The following is a 20124-nucleotide window of genomic DNA, read 5'->3' on the forward strand; positions in this document are numbered from 1 at the left end:
TAGCAAAAGCCCAGAACAGTCAGTAGACACTGTTTTTTTCTAGGAATATGTGTAATTTGGAATAATATTTATTGTATTAATTCATGGGCGTCAATCCGGCTTTAAAAGGGGGGGGGGGTGTGTGTTTGTGTGTGCGCGCGCGCGCGCGTGTGTGTGTGTGTGATAAAGGAATGTCAATGAAAATCATAAGCTACACATTAGTGGTTAAACTTTTAATTTTTGTTTGTTTTTTGTTGTGTTTGTTGGTGGTGGTGTTGTTGTTGTTTTTGCTAAACGATAAATGGGGAGGGGGAACACCTATATAGATTGTGCCCCGGCGTTGAAAAATGAGGGGGGCGCGTCCCCCCCTGTCACCCACCGATCGACGCCCATGTATTAATTGTTTAAAATTAAATTAACCGAAAAGGGGGGGGGGGGGGGGGGGCGGGGCGAGTTGTCTCAATTATTGTATTTGTGTTGTTAATTTAGAAGACTATAAATATAATATAAATATATGTATATAAAAATACAAACTTTATGGTACACTGTATAAACATTGTTTTGTACAACATAGTGGGTAAACATAATGACCACTTGTTAAAGATCTGGGCATTTTGACAACCATATCAAAAGAGCGTCTGCGTGATTGAAAAGTGACTGTTTGCTTCATGTAGAGGGCGGTGCGATTCCCACAAAAGACTCTGTTCCGTGGCCTTCGATTGGTCATATTCACGATGGTGCTCAAAGCGACAAGATGGCACAATGCCCTAAAAATATAAAAGAGACATGTACAGCAAAATAAACAAAAAACTTAGAATAAAATAACTCTTTACAAACTGATATTTGATAAACTAGAAAAAATACCATATTACAAATTAAAAACAGAAAATATAGAAGAAATATCGAATTACAAACTAAAAATATTGCACTACAAACAAAAAACTTAATTAAAATTAATATAGAACAAATACCGTATTACAAACTAAAAATATTGTAGAAATACTGCACTGCAAAGTAAAAAACTTAATTAAAATTAATATAGAAGAAATGCTGCGTTACAAACTAACAACTAAAAATATAGAACAAAATCTAAAAACTGAAAATTATATCAAAGAAATGCTAGTATCGCATTACAACCTAAAATATAGAAGAAATACCACATTAAAACTGAAAATATAAAAAAATAACGCAATACAAACTGAAGAGGGGTCTATGAACAATACTTAATGTTCCCAAAATCAAGCCCTTGGAGTATTCATTCCTCCGCTTGTAACGTTTAAAACTTAAAACTTATTTACCTCTAAAATTAGTTAATGCTCGTCACCATTGCCCCTTCTCTGTCACTAAGACAGTTTAACAACATTATTGGAATTTTGTTTTGTATTTCTGTTTTGTTTGATAATAAATAAGAAAAACGATGCATGGACTAGCTGCATATTACAGTAGTAGGCCTATTGTTTTGGAAACGTTCCGTGATTATTCACAACCACACCCGGTTCCTCTACAGATTTGGCCGTATAATTTATGCTTTATAAACTGCCTTACCATTCTGTATAACATGTCATTTTCCTGTTGCTCTTCCATGCTCCAACATTGTTCAGTTTTGTCGAATCCAGTTGAATCGTTCTGTTTCGGAACAGGATGCATTCTGTGACAAACGTCACTTGCAGACGACTCATCTTCCAGCAGAAGTGACGATAAGAAATGGATGTACTGCGCTGCGGATTTCAGAACTGCCACTTTCGATGTCTTGTCATCATCCTTAATGAACGGTACTCTGTCTCTGAGATCTTCAAAAGCTGCGTTCACCTTTCCCACACGCCTCCTTTCTCGCTGGTTCCTTTTGCTCACAAATTCTCTAGGTCTCTCTGCGTGCGGAATATGACGTCGAACTCGTAGTCCTTTTGGGTATTTTCTAGACGTCTGTTCAATGTATCTGCTGGAGAATGTATCCGGGTCGACGACGCATGGCACCATTGCTGCAGTCTCGCAGGTTCTCCCGTCTGTTCGTGGTCCCCTTCAAAACATTCTCTTAAATTCATCCCAAAAGAACACATATTCATCACTGGTGTATTGGTTGTTAATGCAAACGGTAATTTCGTGCGTGATTTCTACCTGCTGAGGAAATCAACTTTCTACTTCATTTCATTTAAAACAATAGCACGCGCCCCGCACGCGCTGATCAGACGACCCGTGGTGCGATTTCCTCGGACTGGAAGTGCCGCTAGAGACCGCTATTAAACACCTATGGACTATCATTTACCCCAGTCGAAATTGCCGGGGTGTCACCTAGAGGCAGACCCCATCCGTTCGAGCCACACACGTCAACCACAAATGATTCCCGAACGTAATAGACAGGTTATGTCTAAATGGAAACGTGCTAAATCAATTGAACGACCGTTTGCTCCCAGTGGACTAGCGACTCGGGGGTAATAACTCCATTAGGCGTGTCATATAGCTTATCTTTCAGGCATTGCCTACATCTGTGTGAGGAAAAGCAACTCAAGTGTAAAAGTTTCATGTATTTAGTTGTCATACCTGGTTGTTAGGAGAAACCTAACAGGTCTTTAGGACGAGTGACACTGATTTTAGCTGTGGAGAACTGACCTGTTCCGACAGCATCAAACATCAGTGTCACCAAACGTTATACGCACCGTAAGGGTACACAAGGAACGTTTATTATTTAAAATAACTCTGACAAATTCATTGGTTTAAAATACATTTTGGTAATTTTTTATCTGCTTGTTTTAATTAATTAATTTGGCCCTTTTATGACATCGTATTAAGTGTATTAAATAATTTTCTTTTATATTTATATATTTTCATGTTTTTATTTTATAGCGACTGGCGTTGTGATGTAGTGGTTAAGCCATAATTATCGTTATTACTTACTCTAGGTTATTCCAAAATAAAAACCGGCCTCGGTGGCGTCGTGGTTAGGCCATCGGTATACAGGCTGGTAGGTACTGGGTTCGGATCTCAGTCGAGGCATGGGATTTTTAATCCAGATACCGACTCCAAACCTTGAGTGAGTGCTCCGCAAGGCTCAATGGGTAGATGTAAACCACTTGCACGACCAGTGATCCATAACTGGTTCAACAAAGGCCATGGTTTGTGCTATCCTGGCTGTGGGAAGCGCAAATAAAAGATCCCTTGCTGCTAATCAGAAGAGTAGCCCATGTAGTGGCGACAGCGGGTTTCCTCTCAAAATCAGTGTGGTCCTTAACCATATGTCTGACGCCATATAACCGTAAATAAAATGTGTTGAGTGCGTCGTTAAATAAACCATTTCTTTCTTTTTTTCCAAAATAAAAATAATAATAAAAAATATATATTTCTACTTGAGAGTAAAGTATTTATCGGTTTTATATTTTATGTCTTACAAATGTATATACATATACATATACATATACATATACATATACATACATACATATACATACATACATATACACATATATATACATATACATACTAGTATATATACATATACATATACATACACATATACATACATACATACATACATACATACATACATACACACACACATACATACATATATACATATATATATATATATATATAGTACTTGCAGACTATGTTACTGTTAGTACCTCATATGATATAACCACGTTCTCATGGTATAAAATGTTATATCGCATTAACGAATAACATCTATAAATGTTAATATAACATTTTTGTATAATATAATTAAATATGAGGGGTTACTTCTGTTCTGAATTCCTTTTTTTCTATGTTAAAAATTGTGTACGGGCTTCCCTTTTTTGCAGGGGGCAGGCCGATTTTCCCCCGGACTAAATGAAAATGCCCGAATCTGAATAACAACATTTATATATGGTAGCATTACTGCCAAACATGTAAAAATATGTGTAGATTTCAGATCTGCAACTCTTACTTGGCTAAACCTGTATGTTAACTGGGAATGTGCATACGTTTACTGGTACGTCAAGGTCAATTTGTGTTCGATCTGCTGCTACCCAAAAAACAACAGTCCACGGGACAAACTCCAAATTTCAGTTATAGGGGAGATTAAAGTCTTTAAAAATGTTTTTTGTGACGCTAAATATCCAAACTTTCCATTTTGATTTGATAGATTTTCATAATTGGTCAATTTGACCTGCACTTTCAAGGTCAAATGAACGTAATTGTTTCTGAATGTGAATATAACATGCTGTAAATAACACAAATCATTGGTTTCTTTTAATTCTTTCCAATAATATTAACCAATATCAATATATTATGGTTTATATATATATATATATATATATATATATATATATATATATATATATATATATATATATATATATATATATATCCATTACACATCTAGTAGGGGTGCTTCGTGATTGAAATTTCAGGGGCAGATCCATAATTTAACGAAAGGGGGAGATGTTTAGGAAAATGTTACGTCCACATTTTGGGGCATGGTTTGTTAAAAATGGATACCATTGCTTACTGGGGTCTGTACATGGTATGGTTTATGGCGAGTGTAGGTGCGATTTACGGTGAGGGTAGGTTCCCACACAAAGAAAGGTGACCTTTAAAGGTAATTTTGAGGGGCATTTAAGGTCATTTAGGGGAATTTTTTTTTTTACATTTGTCTTATCTTTGTGAGTAAGCCTATTTACAAATGTGCTACCTAAAGTTCGCTTTTCATCAATATGATTATAATGGATAATTATATATTGCAATTTACATGCAAGCTATAGGGAAACATGATATAAAAATCAACTATCTCGAAATTAGGTGTTTACTAATGTCTAAAACATATGTTTACAAATAATTAATGGTAGCTTTATTAGAAATGGGTACCCATGCTTATTGATGTTTATACAGAGTAAGGTTTATAGTGAGGGTAGGTATCCACGTATTACCTGTATTGAGATCTGTTTAAGGCAAGGTTTATGGTGAAGGTAGGTTTTCACACTATTGTGACATTTAAAGGTCACTTTAAGGTTGATTTTAGATGTCAATGCAAGTCAAAATCAATATTTTGGTTACATTGTTTTAATATCTATGAGAGTAAGTCTTTTCTAAAAAGTGTTGTTTATGGTTTACTATTGATTATGACTAATTGGTGCAATATTCATATAAACTAAGGGGAATCCGGAATGAAAAATGTGTTTATTTGACAATATTCATTTCGTGTGACACATCCTTCCCCAAAAATCTTAATGCAGGTTTTAGACCACTATCAATTTGTAGAATCTTTACATATACCAATATGTATGGCTGGATATAGGTCTTCCCACATATAAACTCAGTAGCATCCTTGCTAGATGGAAATAGTTCAGAACTTCTGGGTTGGTGTTTAAATATACTTAACCCGAGTACCAATCCCAACATCTGATTCAGTAGCTCCATACACGCAACATACATATACCTTAGTCCAGGATGTCCACAACAGTTCCACTCTTTAAGCATGGCAAAAACACTGTTGGTTTCATTAATAATGCAATTAATGAAACATTGGAACTACACTTGTGTCAAATTAATGTCACATCTATAATTTTGCAAAATTTACCTTTTTCTTTGCTTTCCTACTCCTTAGATGTTTGTTGATAGCTTTATGTATTGTTTCTCAATATGAGTGTCAAATATAATATAATCTTTTCTGGTGGAACCATCAATCTTTCCCAAAACTATGTTGACAAATGTGTTAGCAATTGGTTTGTTTAATGCATAGATCAGAGCATTCCCTTGCCCCACACGGCCTCGGTGGCGTCGTGGTTAGGCCATCGGTCAATAGGCTGGTAGGTACTGGGTTCGGATCCCAGTCGAGGCATGGTATTTTTAATCCAGATACTGACTCCAAACCCTGAGTGAGTGCTCCGCAAGGCTCAATGGGTAGGTGTAAACCACTTGCACCGACCAGTGATCCATTTCTGGTTCAACAAAACGACTGGTATATCAAAGGCCATGGTATGTACTACCCTGTCTATGGGATGGTGCATATAAAAGATCCCTTGCTGCTTATCAGAAAGAGTAGCCCATGTAGTGGCGACAGCGGGTTTCCTCTCAAAATATGTGTGGTCCTTAACCATATGTCTGACGCCATATAACCGTAAATAAAATGTGTTGTGTGCGTCGTTAAATAAAACATTTCTTTCTTTCCCTTGCCACACGTATTATCCCAGTTGATCATGCGGAATTAGAGTAACAATGTTTTTTTTCCTATTCAATATTGTATGGAACATGGGGTTACAGTAGTTTGTAAGTATGGGCTCATCACTGGAGATGGCTGAGGATCCAAAAATGGCACATTCAACTAGATAGGAAATTATGACGCAGGTATATATACACAATTTTTTATCCAAGCATGAAGCATATTCTCGAGTTGTGGTTGAATGCAGACAGACACACAACACTATTAATGGTTTGCTATCTTGGTCACCCTAAAGACGAAGCCTTGATACCATTTGGGTAGTCATCAAATACTGGGCAGGACATACTCCACTTGAAACACGCTGTCACGGATCGCAGTAGACATTGTGGATTTCCTGAACCAGTTGATAATTTGTATGGTGATACGGAGTCACTGATAAAGCCAGGAAGGAGAGAAGACTCTGGAGGTGTTTCCACCATCAAGAATGCCTCAGCTGTAGTTGAAAAGAGCTAATTTATAAATATACTTTTAAAGCATTCCATAATTTGACAGTAGTCCACCTCCTGCTTAAGGAGATTGGAAAAATAAATCAAATGTAGCAAAACAAGGCAGATATGTATTCCAGAATACATTGCAATCCAGTGGTGCTATCTATCAATCATTATATGAAACCGGTTAGTTATATGGCAATTGTTCATGTTGAATGATAAGTTTAATCATAGAAACCAATTAAGACATACCATTTTAATTGTTGCTAGACTAAACAGTGATATTGTCTTTAATTAGATAATAACATTATATCTTACATATTGATTATATTCACACACACACACACACACACACACCAAAAAAAAAAGAGAAAAAAAGAAGAAAAGAAGCCCAAATAAACATACAAACCCAAAAACCAAGCAACCAATAACAATAATTATAATAATAATAATAATTTTCCTTAACTTGTGCCAAATGACTTTAAATGATCTTAACATGACAGGGTACCTACCCTCTTTGTAAACCTTACACTATATAAATTAAGCATGTGTCCCCATTTCTAACAAAACGTGCCTGAAATTGTATTTGCCTAGTCGTTTGGAAAGACAGATTTGATCTGTTTAAATCCCTAATAATATTATATGAAGCATATCTCATTTCATTCTATTCCAAAACCAAAGATTAAACAAAACATATAAATTTATATTTCAAATTTTTATTCATAAACAATTTCGACATACTATTAAAAACATGCACATTCCAAGGTAACGCACAGGTTTATTTTTTGTAACTGCTATACCAATGCAAATTATAATAGCCTGTCAGTTTATATGCATTGTAGAGCCAGTTATCTACATACAGTATCTGGAAGAATGTATCGCACAAAATTAGTATTGTAAAATAAATGCATTTTTCGTTCCATATTTCCAAGTTACATACAGTATCTAGAAGAATGTATCGTACGAAATTAATATTGTAAAATAAATGCATTTTTTATTCCAGATTTCCCAGTTAACATGCAGATTACACTGACCATTTAGATACATTTAATAATCAAAATTAAACCTTTAATAACACTTTCTGGAAAGAACCTAGACTTACAGATAAAAAATTTAAACATTTCGATTTTGACCCTAACTAGCTTCTAAAATAATACCCTAAAGGTTAAAATGGCATGAGTACGTAACTTTACCATAAACCATACTCTACACAGATCTCAATAAAGGTCAATTTAGCATGGTAGGTCAAATTGACCAAATATGAAAGTCCAGCAAATCAAAATGGAAAGTTTTGATATTAAGCATCACAAAAACATTTTAAAAGACTTTAATCTCCCCTATAACTGAAATTTGGTGTCTGTCCCATGGACTGTTGTTTTTGGTTAGCAGCAGATCGAACACAAATTGACTTTGATGTACCATTAAAAATATGCAAATTCCCAATTAACGTACAGGTTTAGACAAGTAAGAGTTGCAGATCTGAAATCTACACATATTTTAAGAATCAATGTTCAAACCTTCCTGACTCTCCGACATAAATAAATTGACCTGGCTCCTGGACTATACGCATTGTACATCTATTACAATCAATATTGTGGTTAGAATGATGGAAATACCCATATATATCTATCGTTTTTGCCCGAATTTGAGGATTTGCTTCAGGGGAGGGGGGGGGGGGTGCCACCCCTCTGCCCCACCCTGTCTCGTACGCTTAAGGAGTGAAGTTTGGATTTCGATGTGTAATACTGAAGATCAAACCGTGTTAAGAATAAAACCCTTAATGGGACACGCACGTGGCAGCTGCTCAGAGGGACTGTAATGGTGTGCAATGGACAGCGCAAAACCAATTAAGTTATTTAACAGTCTGGTGAATTCTCAGCTAGGTGGCAACGTAGCTGTTATCTTTTCCATATAACTTAATTCGATACAAGTACAAATACAAACTGAGTTGGCAGGTGAACCAGTGACTATCACACATAATGAGAACAATATACCTTGTACAAAAACATCAAGGAAAGGGATGCAAAAGGGAAGAAAAAATATATTTGTTTAACGACACTTCAGCACATTTTATATTACGGCCATCTGGTCTCTAACATTTTAACACTTGTGGGGGGGGGGGGGGAGGGGAGAGAGAGAGAGAGAGAGAGAGAGAGAGAGAGAGAGAGAGAGAGAGAGAGAGAGAGAGAGAGAGACGCACCTCGAGCGAACCCAGGCTAGGACTATATCCTATTCCAGGAAGCGAGGCTGTATTAGGGTGTGCACTCTCCAGACAAACTTCAAATACTTTGCATATTGAGTGTTTTTATGACTACATATATATAATCGATATATAATCGATATATATTATTGTCTGTAGTCGTGATGGGTAAACCGTAAATGATCTTGAGTGTCCGACTGTTTCAGGGATACAGAAAGTCGTTATAATTGTATTACAGAAACAACAACAGCTACAACAACAACAATAACAACAATAATAATAATAAACAAATAAACAAACAAAACAGAAAGAAAGAAAGAAAGAAAACAACAAAACAAGATTTCCTTCTGGCAATACTGGGTGGGAATGCCCGTTTTATCTTAGCTGTTAGAGCACTGGTTCAATTTCACTCAGTGGAAATGAGTAATCTATTACACATATGCACGTTCTAAGCGGTTGTGGATCACTGATTTGATGAGAAAGTTCAATGGCAATCCAATTAAAATCAGTACAACTGATCGACAGTTTAAGTATTATTTACAGACGAAATATCATCTGGATGTGGGAGTCAACCGCAATGTTAATGTTGTCAGATTGATTGGTGGTAGACTAGTTGCACTGATTACAATCAGATTCATCCAATGGTTCCACCACGAAGGACTGATCTGATCGTACCCAAACCGAACGGTCTATTACTGAGTTGTACGTACCCGCTCGAGCCCGTTACATGGGAAGGCAAAGTCATATGGATTATTCAAAAGCAGATCATGTAAGTATTGATTGTTCCTGCATATGTCTTATCAAACTGATACAAACGCGATATAGTTCACACAATAAAATATTTATAATCCAAAGTTTTTCAGGTATTTGAATGCACTAGAGGCTGTCATTTGAATCGTCTTATGGGGCATTCCTTCAAGGTCTTGCTACCATCAGTAACGGGAACATGTAGACTGAACAAAAACATATTTTAGTTTTTTTATTTTAAAACGTGTGCAAGAAACAATATCTTTTTACAGCCATAAGATTGTTTTTATGAATGTTAATGTACTTGAAATTCTTGGACATACTTGTTGCCTACTAATTTACCTTAGTTTGACACCCAATAGCCGATGTAGATTTTGTGCTGGGGTGTTGTTAAACATCTATTCTATTCTATGCTATGCTATGCTACATACTATATATATAGCTATATTGACGATGTATTTTTGACAATTATTGGAGTAACCACCTGGAAGAATAGTCTGAAATTTGGACACAGTAACACTGACAAAGATATGGATACGAAATATACATCTGAAGCGTGTGGTGGTAACCGTGACAGTGATGTGAATGGTAATGATGCTGATAATAGTGTGACACCAGAAGAAAACCGACCTTCCGTCTATTACAACCACTTGGTTAATAATGCATTCAGGGAACTTCATTCTGATGTTCACTCACGAAACAAACGAACTTCAACCTTGTGTGCAAATGAAACGATTCTGAATAAAAGAGACGATTTCAATCGGACAACATCGTCTTTATTTAATTCTGGTCTATCACCAGCACCATTAACAACATCAGAAAGGTCGTCCTCAGTTTCCAAAACACTTTCATTTTCCGAATTCTCCACAGCATCGTCAACAGATACTTATGAAGCAAGGGATTCTGCATCTTTAGATGCCCCATGTACCTTACATTACAGTACTTTGACTGACAACAAGCTACAGGACAACGAACAGACGAATGACCAAACTATGACCAGGAGCAGTATTTCCAGATGTGTATTACCTTGTTCTAGAAACAACCAGGGGACAGTCGCGTTAGATGATGCTAATGTTGCAGTCTGCTGTGGACATGTCAGAATTATATGTGCTGACTGTGTGGTACTGAGCAATACGGAGTACACAACAGGAAGTGATAGTTTGGACGGAAGCGTCAGAAGTGATAATGTAGCACAAAATAAAGAATACATGTTTGGCAATGATAACGTAAATGAAAGCTTTGACATAAGGCATGCGTCTAGAGACCCACCGTCTCCCGTTGAGCAACATCGTTACTCGACAAGCAATAACGCAAGGACTGTTACAAAGCTGCTCCCTTGCCAGAAATTACCACACGACGGCAAAGATATGCGGAGACATGATAGAGAGTTACACATCTTCAGGGCGTCGCCAGGTCCTGGATACCTGACACAAAACTGTGGTGTATGTCGATCAGTTGATCATAATCGGATAGATGGTGATCAAGATGTGTGCATCATCAGAGTATCACCTGGCGATTTGGCACAGAACATGGCTACGTCAAACAAATATAATGTTAAAAATATATTTGATGCTAGATATGCACCCAAATTATCATCTGATGGTTTGTTGCACAATGCATCAGACGACCATAATGTACCAAATAACGCCAATTCAAGGCATGAACCCAAGAAAATATTTAGGAAGTTAGCAGAACACGGTGGAGGACACGTTGGAGAATTTAACTTGAAAAATACCTTTGGTGTACATAAAGTATCACTGGGTGATTTGTCACAAAATGAAAAATGCATGTTAGACGATACTGTAATGGACTGTAATACAAAACATTCACCCAGGGCATCAGCCGGTGATTTGGCAGGGAACTATGGAAAATACACACTGCGAGATCCTAGTATGATAAATTATGACACAGGGCATGCACATAAGGTATCACCAATTGCCTTGGAAAGACAAACTACTCAAACTAAACAGCCCAAAGGAAGACTCGAAAATCAGTCAGTTATAATGAATGACTCGTTTAAGGAATGCAAGAACTCGCCATTAGAAGAAACTTGGAAAATGGATTCAGATTTAAAACATTCAAACCACGGTTTCAACATAACTGCTCATACAGAAATGTACTTTAAACGTCCACAAAACTCGAAAATACACTTGGATAGTGGTATAATTAAATTAAAAACAAATCTTAGATTGGGGAGAGAACAAACGAAAAGTCAAAATGATAACTTGTACGTTAATTCTTTGACAGGCGCGAAGAGACCAAGCGTTGAATCACAGAACAGATCTACGGACTCGAAAGCTAATAAAAATTCATATTTCTATACAGATATCAATTACAGCAATGCGGTAAGCCTAAGTGGAAGCACATACGCCACCGAGGATGTGTCAATAACTCCGGCCCTTCCAAAGATTGATAAATCTAAACAAACTCAGCTAACGCAGATTGGAAACAAATATCATCAAAAGATGTATGACAGAATTCTACCATCAGGATGTCCCGCTCTGTTAGAAGCGAAGCAGAGGAATTATGAGAAAAATACAAAAGTCAAGCCGAGTAGAAACGTAAAGCCTGAGGTCCAAATACCATGTAATTCAGGGGCCGTTTTCAAAAATGTCGAACTTTCTGCTATCATTCCCGGAGAGGACAAGAAAGGTCAATCACAGGATACGTTAAATGATGAATTACCAGTTTTACTTAAGAATCCAAATTCTCTCACCGGAAAACATGTTAAACCAAAATTCCGTGACATCGGTTTTCGTCCAAGTAAAGACATAATTAACTTGCGAGCACGGTGGCCTCCCTTTAACACCAGTACCACACCGCAAGCACGGAAGCGGCACTTATCCCAGTTTAAGCAGACATTTTAGAATATATTGTTAATCTTCTTCATCATTGTTTAGCTCGAACTGTGATCTCAATAAACTATCCTGCAGTACTAAATAAAATGAGAAATAACCCCTTATTAAAAGTAAAGTTATTACATAATGATTATAAATATATTGAAATTAGCATGGTGGATATATCATATGTTGTTTATTAACCTGCATCGGTGGTGTCGTGGTTAAGCCATCGGACATATACGCTGGTAGGTACTGTGTTCGTATCCCGGTACCGGCTCCCAACCAGAGCGAGTTTTAACGACTCAATGGGTAGGTGTAAGACCACTACACCCTCTTCTCTTTCACTAACCACTAACAACTAACCCTCTGTCCTGGACAGACAGCCCAGATAGATGAGGTGTGTGCCCGGCACAGCGCGCTTGAACCTTAATTGTACATAAGCATGAAAATAAGATGAATTGAAATTGGTGTTTATTATAAATGAGTTTAAGTTACTTGCATTCAGGAAATATTCCGAATCCGCTGAATGTCTTGACTTTTGGTTTTATTCTACATGCTCCAGCCAGTGCACCACGACTGGTACGTCAAATGCCGTGGTATGTGCTATCCTGTATATGGGATGGTGCATATAAAAGATCCCTTGCTCTAATCGAAAAGAGTAGCCCATGAAGTGGCAACAGCTGGTTTCCTGTCTCAATATCTGTGTGGTCCTTAACCATATGTCTGTAAATAAAATGTACTGAGCGAGTCGTTAAATAAAATATTTCCTTCCTTATTCTACACACTGGCCACAAACTTCAGCCCACCCTGTGGTTGATGCATGCACGTTAATGATTGGTTTATTTAATGGACAGGAAATTACATATCAAACAGAACACAGAGGTTTCGTTATTGGTTCCTTATCCAGTTATGGAATACTAACTGCTGGAATACCCCAAGGTTCGATGCTCTGCCCATCTCTGTTTTTAGTTCACGTCAATGGTAGGCCTATTGCTGATGAGCTTAACTGTGTAACACCAGTCTCAGTGGTGTTGTGGTTAAGCCATCGGACATAAGGCTGGTAGGTACTGGGTTCGCAGCCCGGTACCGGCTCCCACCCAGAGCGAGTTTTAACGACTCAATGGGTAGGTGTCAGATCACTGCACCCTCTTCTTTCTCACTAACCACTAACAACTAACCCCTGTCCTGGACAGACTGCCCAGATAGCTGAGGTATGTTCCCAGGACAGCGTGCTTGAACCTTAATTGGATATAAGCACAAAAATAAGTTGAAATGAAAATGTGTAACTATAGATTATTCTTAGATAACACAAGTTTAACAGTATCATCAAATTACCTGACAATTTAAGAATATTTAATTACAAAAAGAGTTGACAGAAACTTCACAAACGATAAAATCAATGGCTAGTCACTTTCAACGCTGACAAAAACTTATGTAATATTGTCGAAAACTGACAAGAACCCATACGTTATATTCAGAAACAAATAAACAAGTATTTTTGTGCCACGCCTATTAATACAACACAGACACATACGTGTTTAGGTTTAATGGAAATAATTCACATACAAAATGTATGTAAGTATGAATATAAAAGATACTCTCTGGATCGACAAAATTAATATTGATAAAAATATGCAAAAGTTTTATTTATCCAGTACTAGAATCTGCAGAAAATAAATTGAAGCAGCAAGAAAATAAATTGAAATATAATTTAGATATTCAATAATTGACCTTTGAAACATTTTGAAGGCAAAAAAACTAAACTGTCAACCAATTCCATCGTATTTTATTTTACTCAGAATTTGAATGGAAAATACATTACATACTAGATTAAGACATTATATGTGCTATATATAATTTGAATGGAAAATACATTAATACTAGATTAAGACAATATATAATTTGAATGGAAAATACATTACATACTAGATTAAGACAATATATAATTTGAATGGAAAATACATTACATACTAGATTAAGACATTATATGTGCTATATATAATTTGCTTCACTGTTTATCACAAAGTAAAATTAATTTTAATATGTATATATTCCTCGTGGACTTATAAAATGTTATTTTTAAAACACAAATTAAATATAGTCATGGTTAATATCAGAATTTGTGTACATATAATCACTACACGTGTGCTCCTTTGATTGTTTACATATAATCACTACACGTGTGCTCCTTTGATTGTTTACATATAATCACTACACGTGTGCTCCTTTGATTGTTTACATATAATCACTACACGTGTGCTCCTTGGATTGTTTACATATAATCACTACACGTGTGCTCCTTTGATTGTTTTCAATAGTGTATAATTTCGATTTATATCGTGTGTGTGTGTGTGTGTGTGTGTATGTATATATAATCACTACACGTGTGCTCCTTTGTTTTGAATAGTGTATAATTTCGATTTATATCGTGTGTGTGTGTGTATGTATATATAATCACTACACGTGTGCTCCTTTGTTTTGAATAGTGTATAATTTCGATTTATATCGTGTGTGTGTGTGTATGTATATATAATCACTACACGTGTGCTCCTTTGATTGTTTTGAATAGTGTATAATTTCGATTTATATCGTGTGTGTGTGTGTATGTATATATAATCACTACACGTGTGCTCCTTTGATTGTTTTGAATAGTGTATAATTTCGATTTATATCGTGTGTGTGTGTGTGTATGTATATATAATCACTACACGTGTGCTCCTTTGATTGTTTTGAATAGTGTATAATTTCGATTTATATCGTGTGTGTGTGTGTATGTATATATAATCACTACACGTGTGCTCCTTTGTTTTGAATAGTGTATAATTTCGATTTATATCGTGTGTGTGTGTGTATGTATATATAATCACTACACGTGTGCTCCTTTGATTGTTTTGAATAGTGTATAATTTCGATTTATATCGTGTGTGTGTGTGTATGTATATATAATCACTACACGTGTGCTCCTTTGTTTTGAATAGTGTATAATTTCGATTTATATCGTGTGTGTGTGTGTATGTATATATAATCACTACACGTGTGCTCCTTTGATTGTTTTGAATAGTGTATAATTTCGATTTATATCGTGTGTGTGTGTGTATGTATATATAATCACTACACGTGTGCTCCTTTGTTTTGAATAGTGTATAATTTCGATTTATATCGTGTGTGTGTGTGTGTATGTATATATAATCACTACACGTGTGCTCCTTTGATTGTTTTGAATAGTGTATAATTTCGATTTATATCGTGTGTGTGTGTGTATGTATATATAATCACTACACGTGTGCTCCTTTGTTTTGAATAGTGTATAATTTCGATTTATATCGTGTGTGTGTGTGTATGTATATATAATCACTACACGTGTGCTCCTTTGATTGTTTTGAATAGTGTATAATTTCGATTTATATCGTGTGTGTGTGTGTATGTATATATAATCACTACACGTGTGCTCCTTTGATTGTTTTGAATAGTGTATAATTTCGATTTATATCGTGTGTGTGTGTGTATGTATATATAATCACTACACGTGTGCTCCTTTGATTGTTTTGAATAGTGTATAATTTCGATTTATATCATGTGTGTGTGTGTATGTATATATATATATATATATATATATATATATATATATATATATATATATATATATATATATATATATGTGTGTGTGTGTGTGTGTGTGTGTGTGTGTGTGTGTATGTATGTATTATTTTTATTTTATTTTTTTTAAATCCTCTTCTTTTTCCTCAAAAATGAGTCGTCATTGATATTATAATAGTATATTATTTTAATTAGAAGAGGATCTCCTGAAAAGTTGGAAAGGCCTAACATAAGCCAAATCATTTTGTGTATGTTGTATGTAATAAAATCTGTCTTCTATCAGTCATTATGGCGTTATGTGTGCCCCTGCCTGTTACTCGTTAACCCATTAAAATACCAGAACAACAAAAGAACTTATTAAATAAGCTGCAGTAAGACCTCACTCACCAAGAAACAATCGTTCCACCGTGAACGGCTTGTTCTGAAAATACAGTTTGCAAATCGTGTGCAGTCACCCAGAACGCCTATTGAAACAGTCCTACAAAAATGGCGTTTCTGTGTCCAAGTCGCCTGGGGAAGGAGAAAAGAAAAAAGAAAGGTGTGTACGTGTTGCTAGACTTTATTTGACATATATATGTGTATATTAACACGTTTATGTTTTCATGGAAATCGATAGATGATTGGACTCGGTTTACTACGAGTACCCAGCGTGACCTTTTACTGGTGATACACGGTAGAAAGATAAATAATTCCGCGGCATTCAAGCTTACCTCCCACGTAATATAAATAATAAATATATACTGATAAATAATATATGCATGTATGTATTGCTGTATGTAGCGTATGTAGCGTATGTATGTATGTATGTATGTATGTATGTTATGTTATGTTATGTTATGTTATGTTATGTTATGTTATGTTATGTTATGTGTGTGTATGTATGTAGCCTACTTATGTATGCATGTATGTACGTACGAACGTGTGTGTGTGTGTGTGTATTAGGGCCTCTACGAGTCCAAAATATTGGGACTCGAGTACTCAAGGGTCAAACAAAAATTAATGATAATGAGACAAAGGAATATAAAGTAAAATAGCATTACACATCTTAATTCCAGCACTGAACATGAATGCCAAATCGTGCCATTGTACTGCATTTATAAACCGGTTGATACGTTCAGTGTTGTGACGGACGGACGGCCAGATTAAAAAGAAAAACTAGCAAATAATCATATAATTATTGTGTAACTTGTATCGCTGATTAGTCACTGCTGAACTAGTGGCTCTACATTGTCGCACTTGTACGGGTACTAGAGTTTTGTGAATGGACTCGAGTCTTTGCTAGACTCGACCCGTACCCGAGTACTCGTGGAGACCCTAATGCACGGTATATATATGTGGCAAAGCGCTCGCCTGATGCGCTGTCGGTCTAGAATCAATCCCCGTCGGTGAACCCATTAGGCTATTTTTCGTTCCAGTCAGTGCACCACAACTGTGGTGTGTGCTATCCTGTCTGTGGAATGGTGTATATAAAAGATCCCTTGCTACTAATGGAAAAATGGAGTGAGTTTCCTCTCTAAGACAATATATGAAAATTACCAAATGATTAATAAAACTATAATGCTATAATGGTGTCGTTAAATAAAACGAACTTTTGTATATATATGTTTGCGTTTATAATGTATAAATATGTATATATATATATATCAGGGGCGTAGGCTGGGGTGGGCTGGGGGCGAATGGGACAACCCCCCCCCCCCCCCCCCCCCGACTGAAGCAAAGGTCCACTTTCAGAACTAAAACATATAGGTTTATACATGTGGAGTTTCTGGTGGTCCACTTGGTTCATATTCGAACCCCCCAGGTCCAGATCACGCAGATTTTCTGGTAGACTGTACGTTCTCAAGTACACAAGAGGGCAGATTGTTTGCATTGTATAATAAACACGGTTCTGGATGATATGTAAATATATAATGCCATATTATGGTAAGTGTTTCAGATCGCTCCACTCTCCTGCTCGGCCGGATCACTGGAAGTGCCAGCATAGACACACTGGTTCGAGTGGGTCTCGAGAAACAGCACGGACTAAGTCCAGAGTCGAGGATGGTTGTCCTGCAGGACTTCCGGGCATGCGCAGAACGCGAGATCGACGTCGACCAGGGCCTGGAGGTCTACGTTCTGTACGAGGACAACGAATGGTCCTACGTCATCACGGAGGATGCGAGGGAAGGTTACGTCCCCAATTCGTACCTCTCGCCGTGGAAGAACTTTCACAAGAGACCCCTTACTCCTCCCTCACAGTACGACCCGGCCTCAGATTTAAGTGACCCTGACCTTGACTCGAGTCATCAACCAGAGACAGTGCAGCGCTTCACGCCAAAGTCTTCAGATCAGACATTTGACGTGAGGCAGTTTAAGAAACACCCATATGGCCGCTATGTTGTCGTGTTCGATTTTGAAGCAGCAGACGAAAACGACGTCACGGTAGAGAGCAGGGAAGTTGTTACTGTACTCAATATGGAAGACCCGGACTGGTACTGGGTGACTAGAGGAAATGGCGAAGAAGGATTCGTTCCAAGGTCATTCATGTGCCCATTTCCCAGTGATTTGAATTTAAACACAATAGGAGTGGATGCAATAGGTTTGTTTTCTAAATCATACTATACAGTTTGCCAATTCTGTTGAATGATTAATATTAGGCCTACTTCCAAAATAAATGTAACATGAATCATTTGGTACGAAAATGCATTATAGGCCTAATCTCAAACCTCATCAGATCCAGTAAACGAAGTACGTGCACCAATGACTACATAGTAAAGTTTTCATATTTCATACGATTATGGAAATATATACTAAATACATACTAACTTGAGGCTTTTTAAATACCTTTTAGAAGGTATGCTAATGAATTGTTAGGATAAGTGACAATTATGAGCACTCCAACTGATAATAAACATCAGAATTCGCCGTGAAAAGAATTGAGCGGAGTAATTAATTCCCCTAACTTTGATTGTGGGGAGCCATAGAAGACACCACCATATTGAATCCATACACATTGACATGCTAACGGGAGCTAACATTGTTATCAGATGAGTGATGAGGAGTGAGTGACAGCTCCCCTAGTATGGTCAGTTCTGGATCATAATCAGTTACTCGTCTTAATTAACATTCTCAAATCTGGGTTGTAGGAGTGCCTGATAAAATTTGTAGACGACTATATACCCAGAAATAAATTGTACTTTCCACCACACCTCTTTTCCCCCATAAAACTATACTCATAAACAGTATGGGTGCTCACCCACCCCACTCCAATATGAAATCCTGACTATGCCAAAGAATATAATTTATTTTAATATGATCAATACCATCATCATTGGGCTATTTGTCGTTCTAGACAGTGCACCACAACCGGTATATCAAAGGCCGTGGTATGTGCTATTCTATCTGGGATGGTGCATATAAAAGATCCCTTGCTACTAATAGAAAAATGTAGCGGCTTTCCCTCTCTAAGACTAACTGTCCGAATTAGCAAATGTTAAGACATCTAATAGCCGATAATTAATAAATCAATGTGCTCTAATGGTGTCGTTAAACAAAACAAACTTTAACTTTTAACAGTTCACAAACATTTAGCACAAAATGTACTAAAAATCTGGGATGTAAAGTGGCTGATTACTGTGTTGGTGATTATATGAAATCCTGGCTGTGCCAATGAATACGATATATTTTAATATGACCAATACCATCATTTCAGGAGCACCAGCACCCGAATACACCGAGTCTGAAGCTTCCAGGAGACGGAGAGACGTGAACACGAACACTCTGGTTGAATTTACCGTTACACAAGACTACAAGGCCCAATCAAAAGCTGACCTGAATGTTGTCGTCGGCGACGAGGTGTTCGCCGATCTGACCAATCAAGAAGGGGATGAATGGCTTTGGGTTTACTCATCCAAGTCAAACAAGTGTGGATATATTCCTCGAGTGAATGCTCGCCCCGCTAAAGGCAGATTGCCGGTACATCACAGAGCTTTAACAAATCCTAACGTTGCCGTTGTCTGAATGCACAAGAACCAAGAAAATGTTTTTAAAATGTTTAAATAGGTTTTTTTTGCTTGTTTTTGTTTTACATAAGGACTTAAAATAGTGAAAGGGTGGGTCGTAGCCTAGTGGCAACGCGCTCGCTTGGTCTAGGATCGATCC

The 20124-nt window shown here is 36.9% G+C and overlaps 2 protein-coding genes across 2 annotated transcripts; one reads left to right on the forward strand and one right to left on the reverse strand.

The window, feature by feature from the left end:
• Nucleotides 1-429: 429 nt before the first annotated feature.
• LOC121370684 (achaete-scute homolog 1a-like) lies at nucleotides 430-1999 on the reverse strand. The gene is made up of 2 exons (XM_041496083.1): nucleotides 1525-1999; nucleotides 430-746 (listed from the first exon to the last, which is right to left on the reverse strand). The coding sequence occupies exons 1-2, from the start codon at nucleotides 1954-1956 to the stop codon at nucleotides 606-608; spliced, it is 573 nt and encodes a 190-aa protein (XP_041352017.1). The 5' UTR covers nucleotides 1957-1999; the 3' UTR covers nucleotides 430-605.
• A 14471-nt stretch (nucleotides 2000-16470) lies between these two features.
• On the forward strand, nucleotides 16471-20026 carry LOC121372192 (SH3 domain-containing protein Dlish-like). Its single transcript, XM_041498476.1, has 3 exons — nucleotides 16471-16522; nucleotides 17921-18562; nucleotides 19676-20026. The coding sequence occupies exons 1-3, from the start codon at nucleotides 16471-16473 to the stop codon at nucleotides 19981-19983; spliced, it is 1002 nt and encodes a 333-aa protein (XP_041354410.1). The 3' UTR covers nucleotides 19984-20026.
• The last annotated feature ends 98 nt before the right edge of the window (nucleotides 20027-20124 follow it).

Source organism: Gigantopelta aegis, chromosome 4 (genome assembly GCF_016097555.1).
Source record: "Gigantopelta aegis isolate Gae_Host chromosome 4, Gae_host_genome, whole genome shotgun sequence".
Lineage (NCBI taxonomy): Eukaryota > Metazoa > Mollusca > Gastropoda > Neomphalida > Peltospiridae > Gigantopelta > Gigantopelta aegis.

Bases quoted from the DNA above. Each gene is read 5' to 3' on its own strand.
- LOC121370684 (XM_041496083.1), bottom strand. From the start codon at position 1,956: ATGGTGCCATGCGTCGTCGACCCGGATACATTCTCCAGCAGATACATT. The intron at 747-1,524 runs GTAAGGCAGTTT...TTATATTTTTAG, and splicing joins ATGACATGTTATACAGAATG to GGCATTGTGCCATCTTGTCG.
- LOC121372192 (XM_041498476.1), top strand. From the start codon at position 16,471: ATGGCGTTTCTGTGTCCAAGTCGCCTGGGGAAGGAGAAAAGAAAAAAG. The intron at 16,523-17,920 runs GTGTGTACGTGT...TAAGTGTTTCAG, and splicing joins GGAGAAAAGAAAAAAGAAAG to ATCGCTCCACTCTCCTGCTC. The intron at 18,563-19,675 runs GTTTGTTTTCTA...CCATCATTTCAG, and splicing joins AATAGGAGTGGATGCAATAG to GAGCACCAGCACCCGAATAC.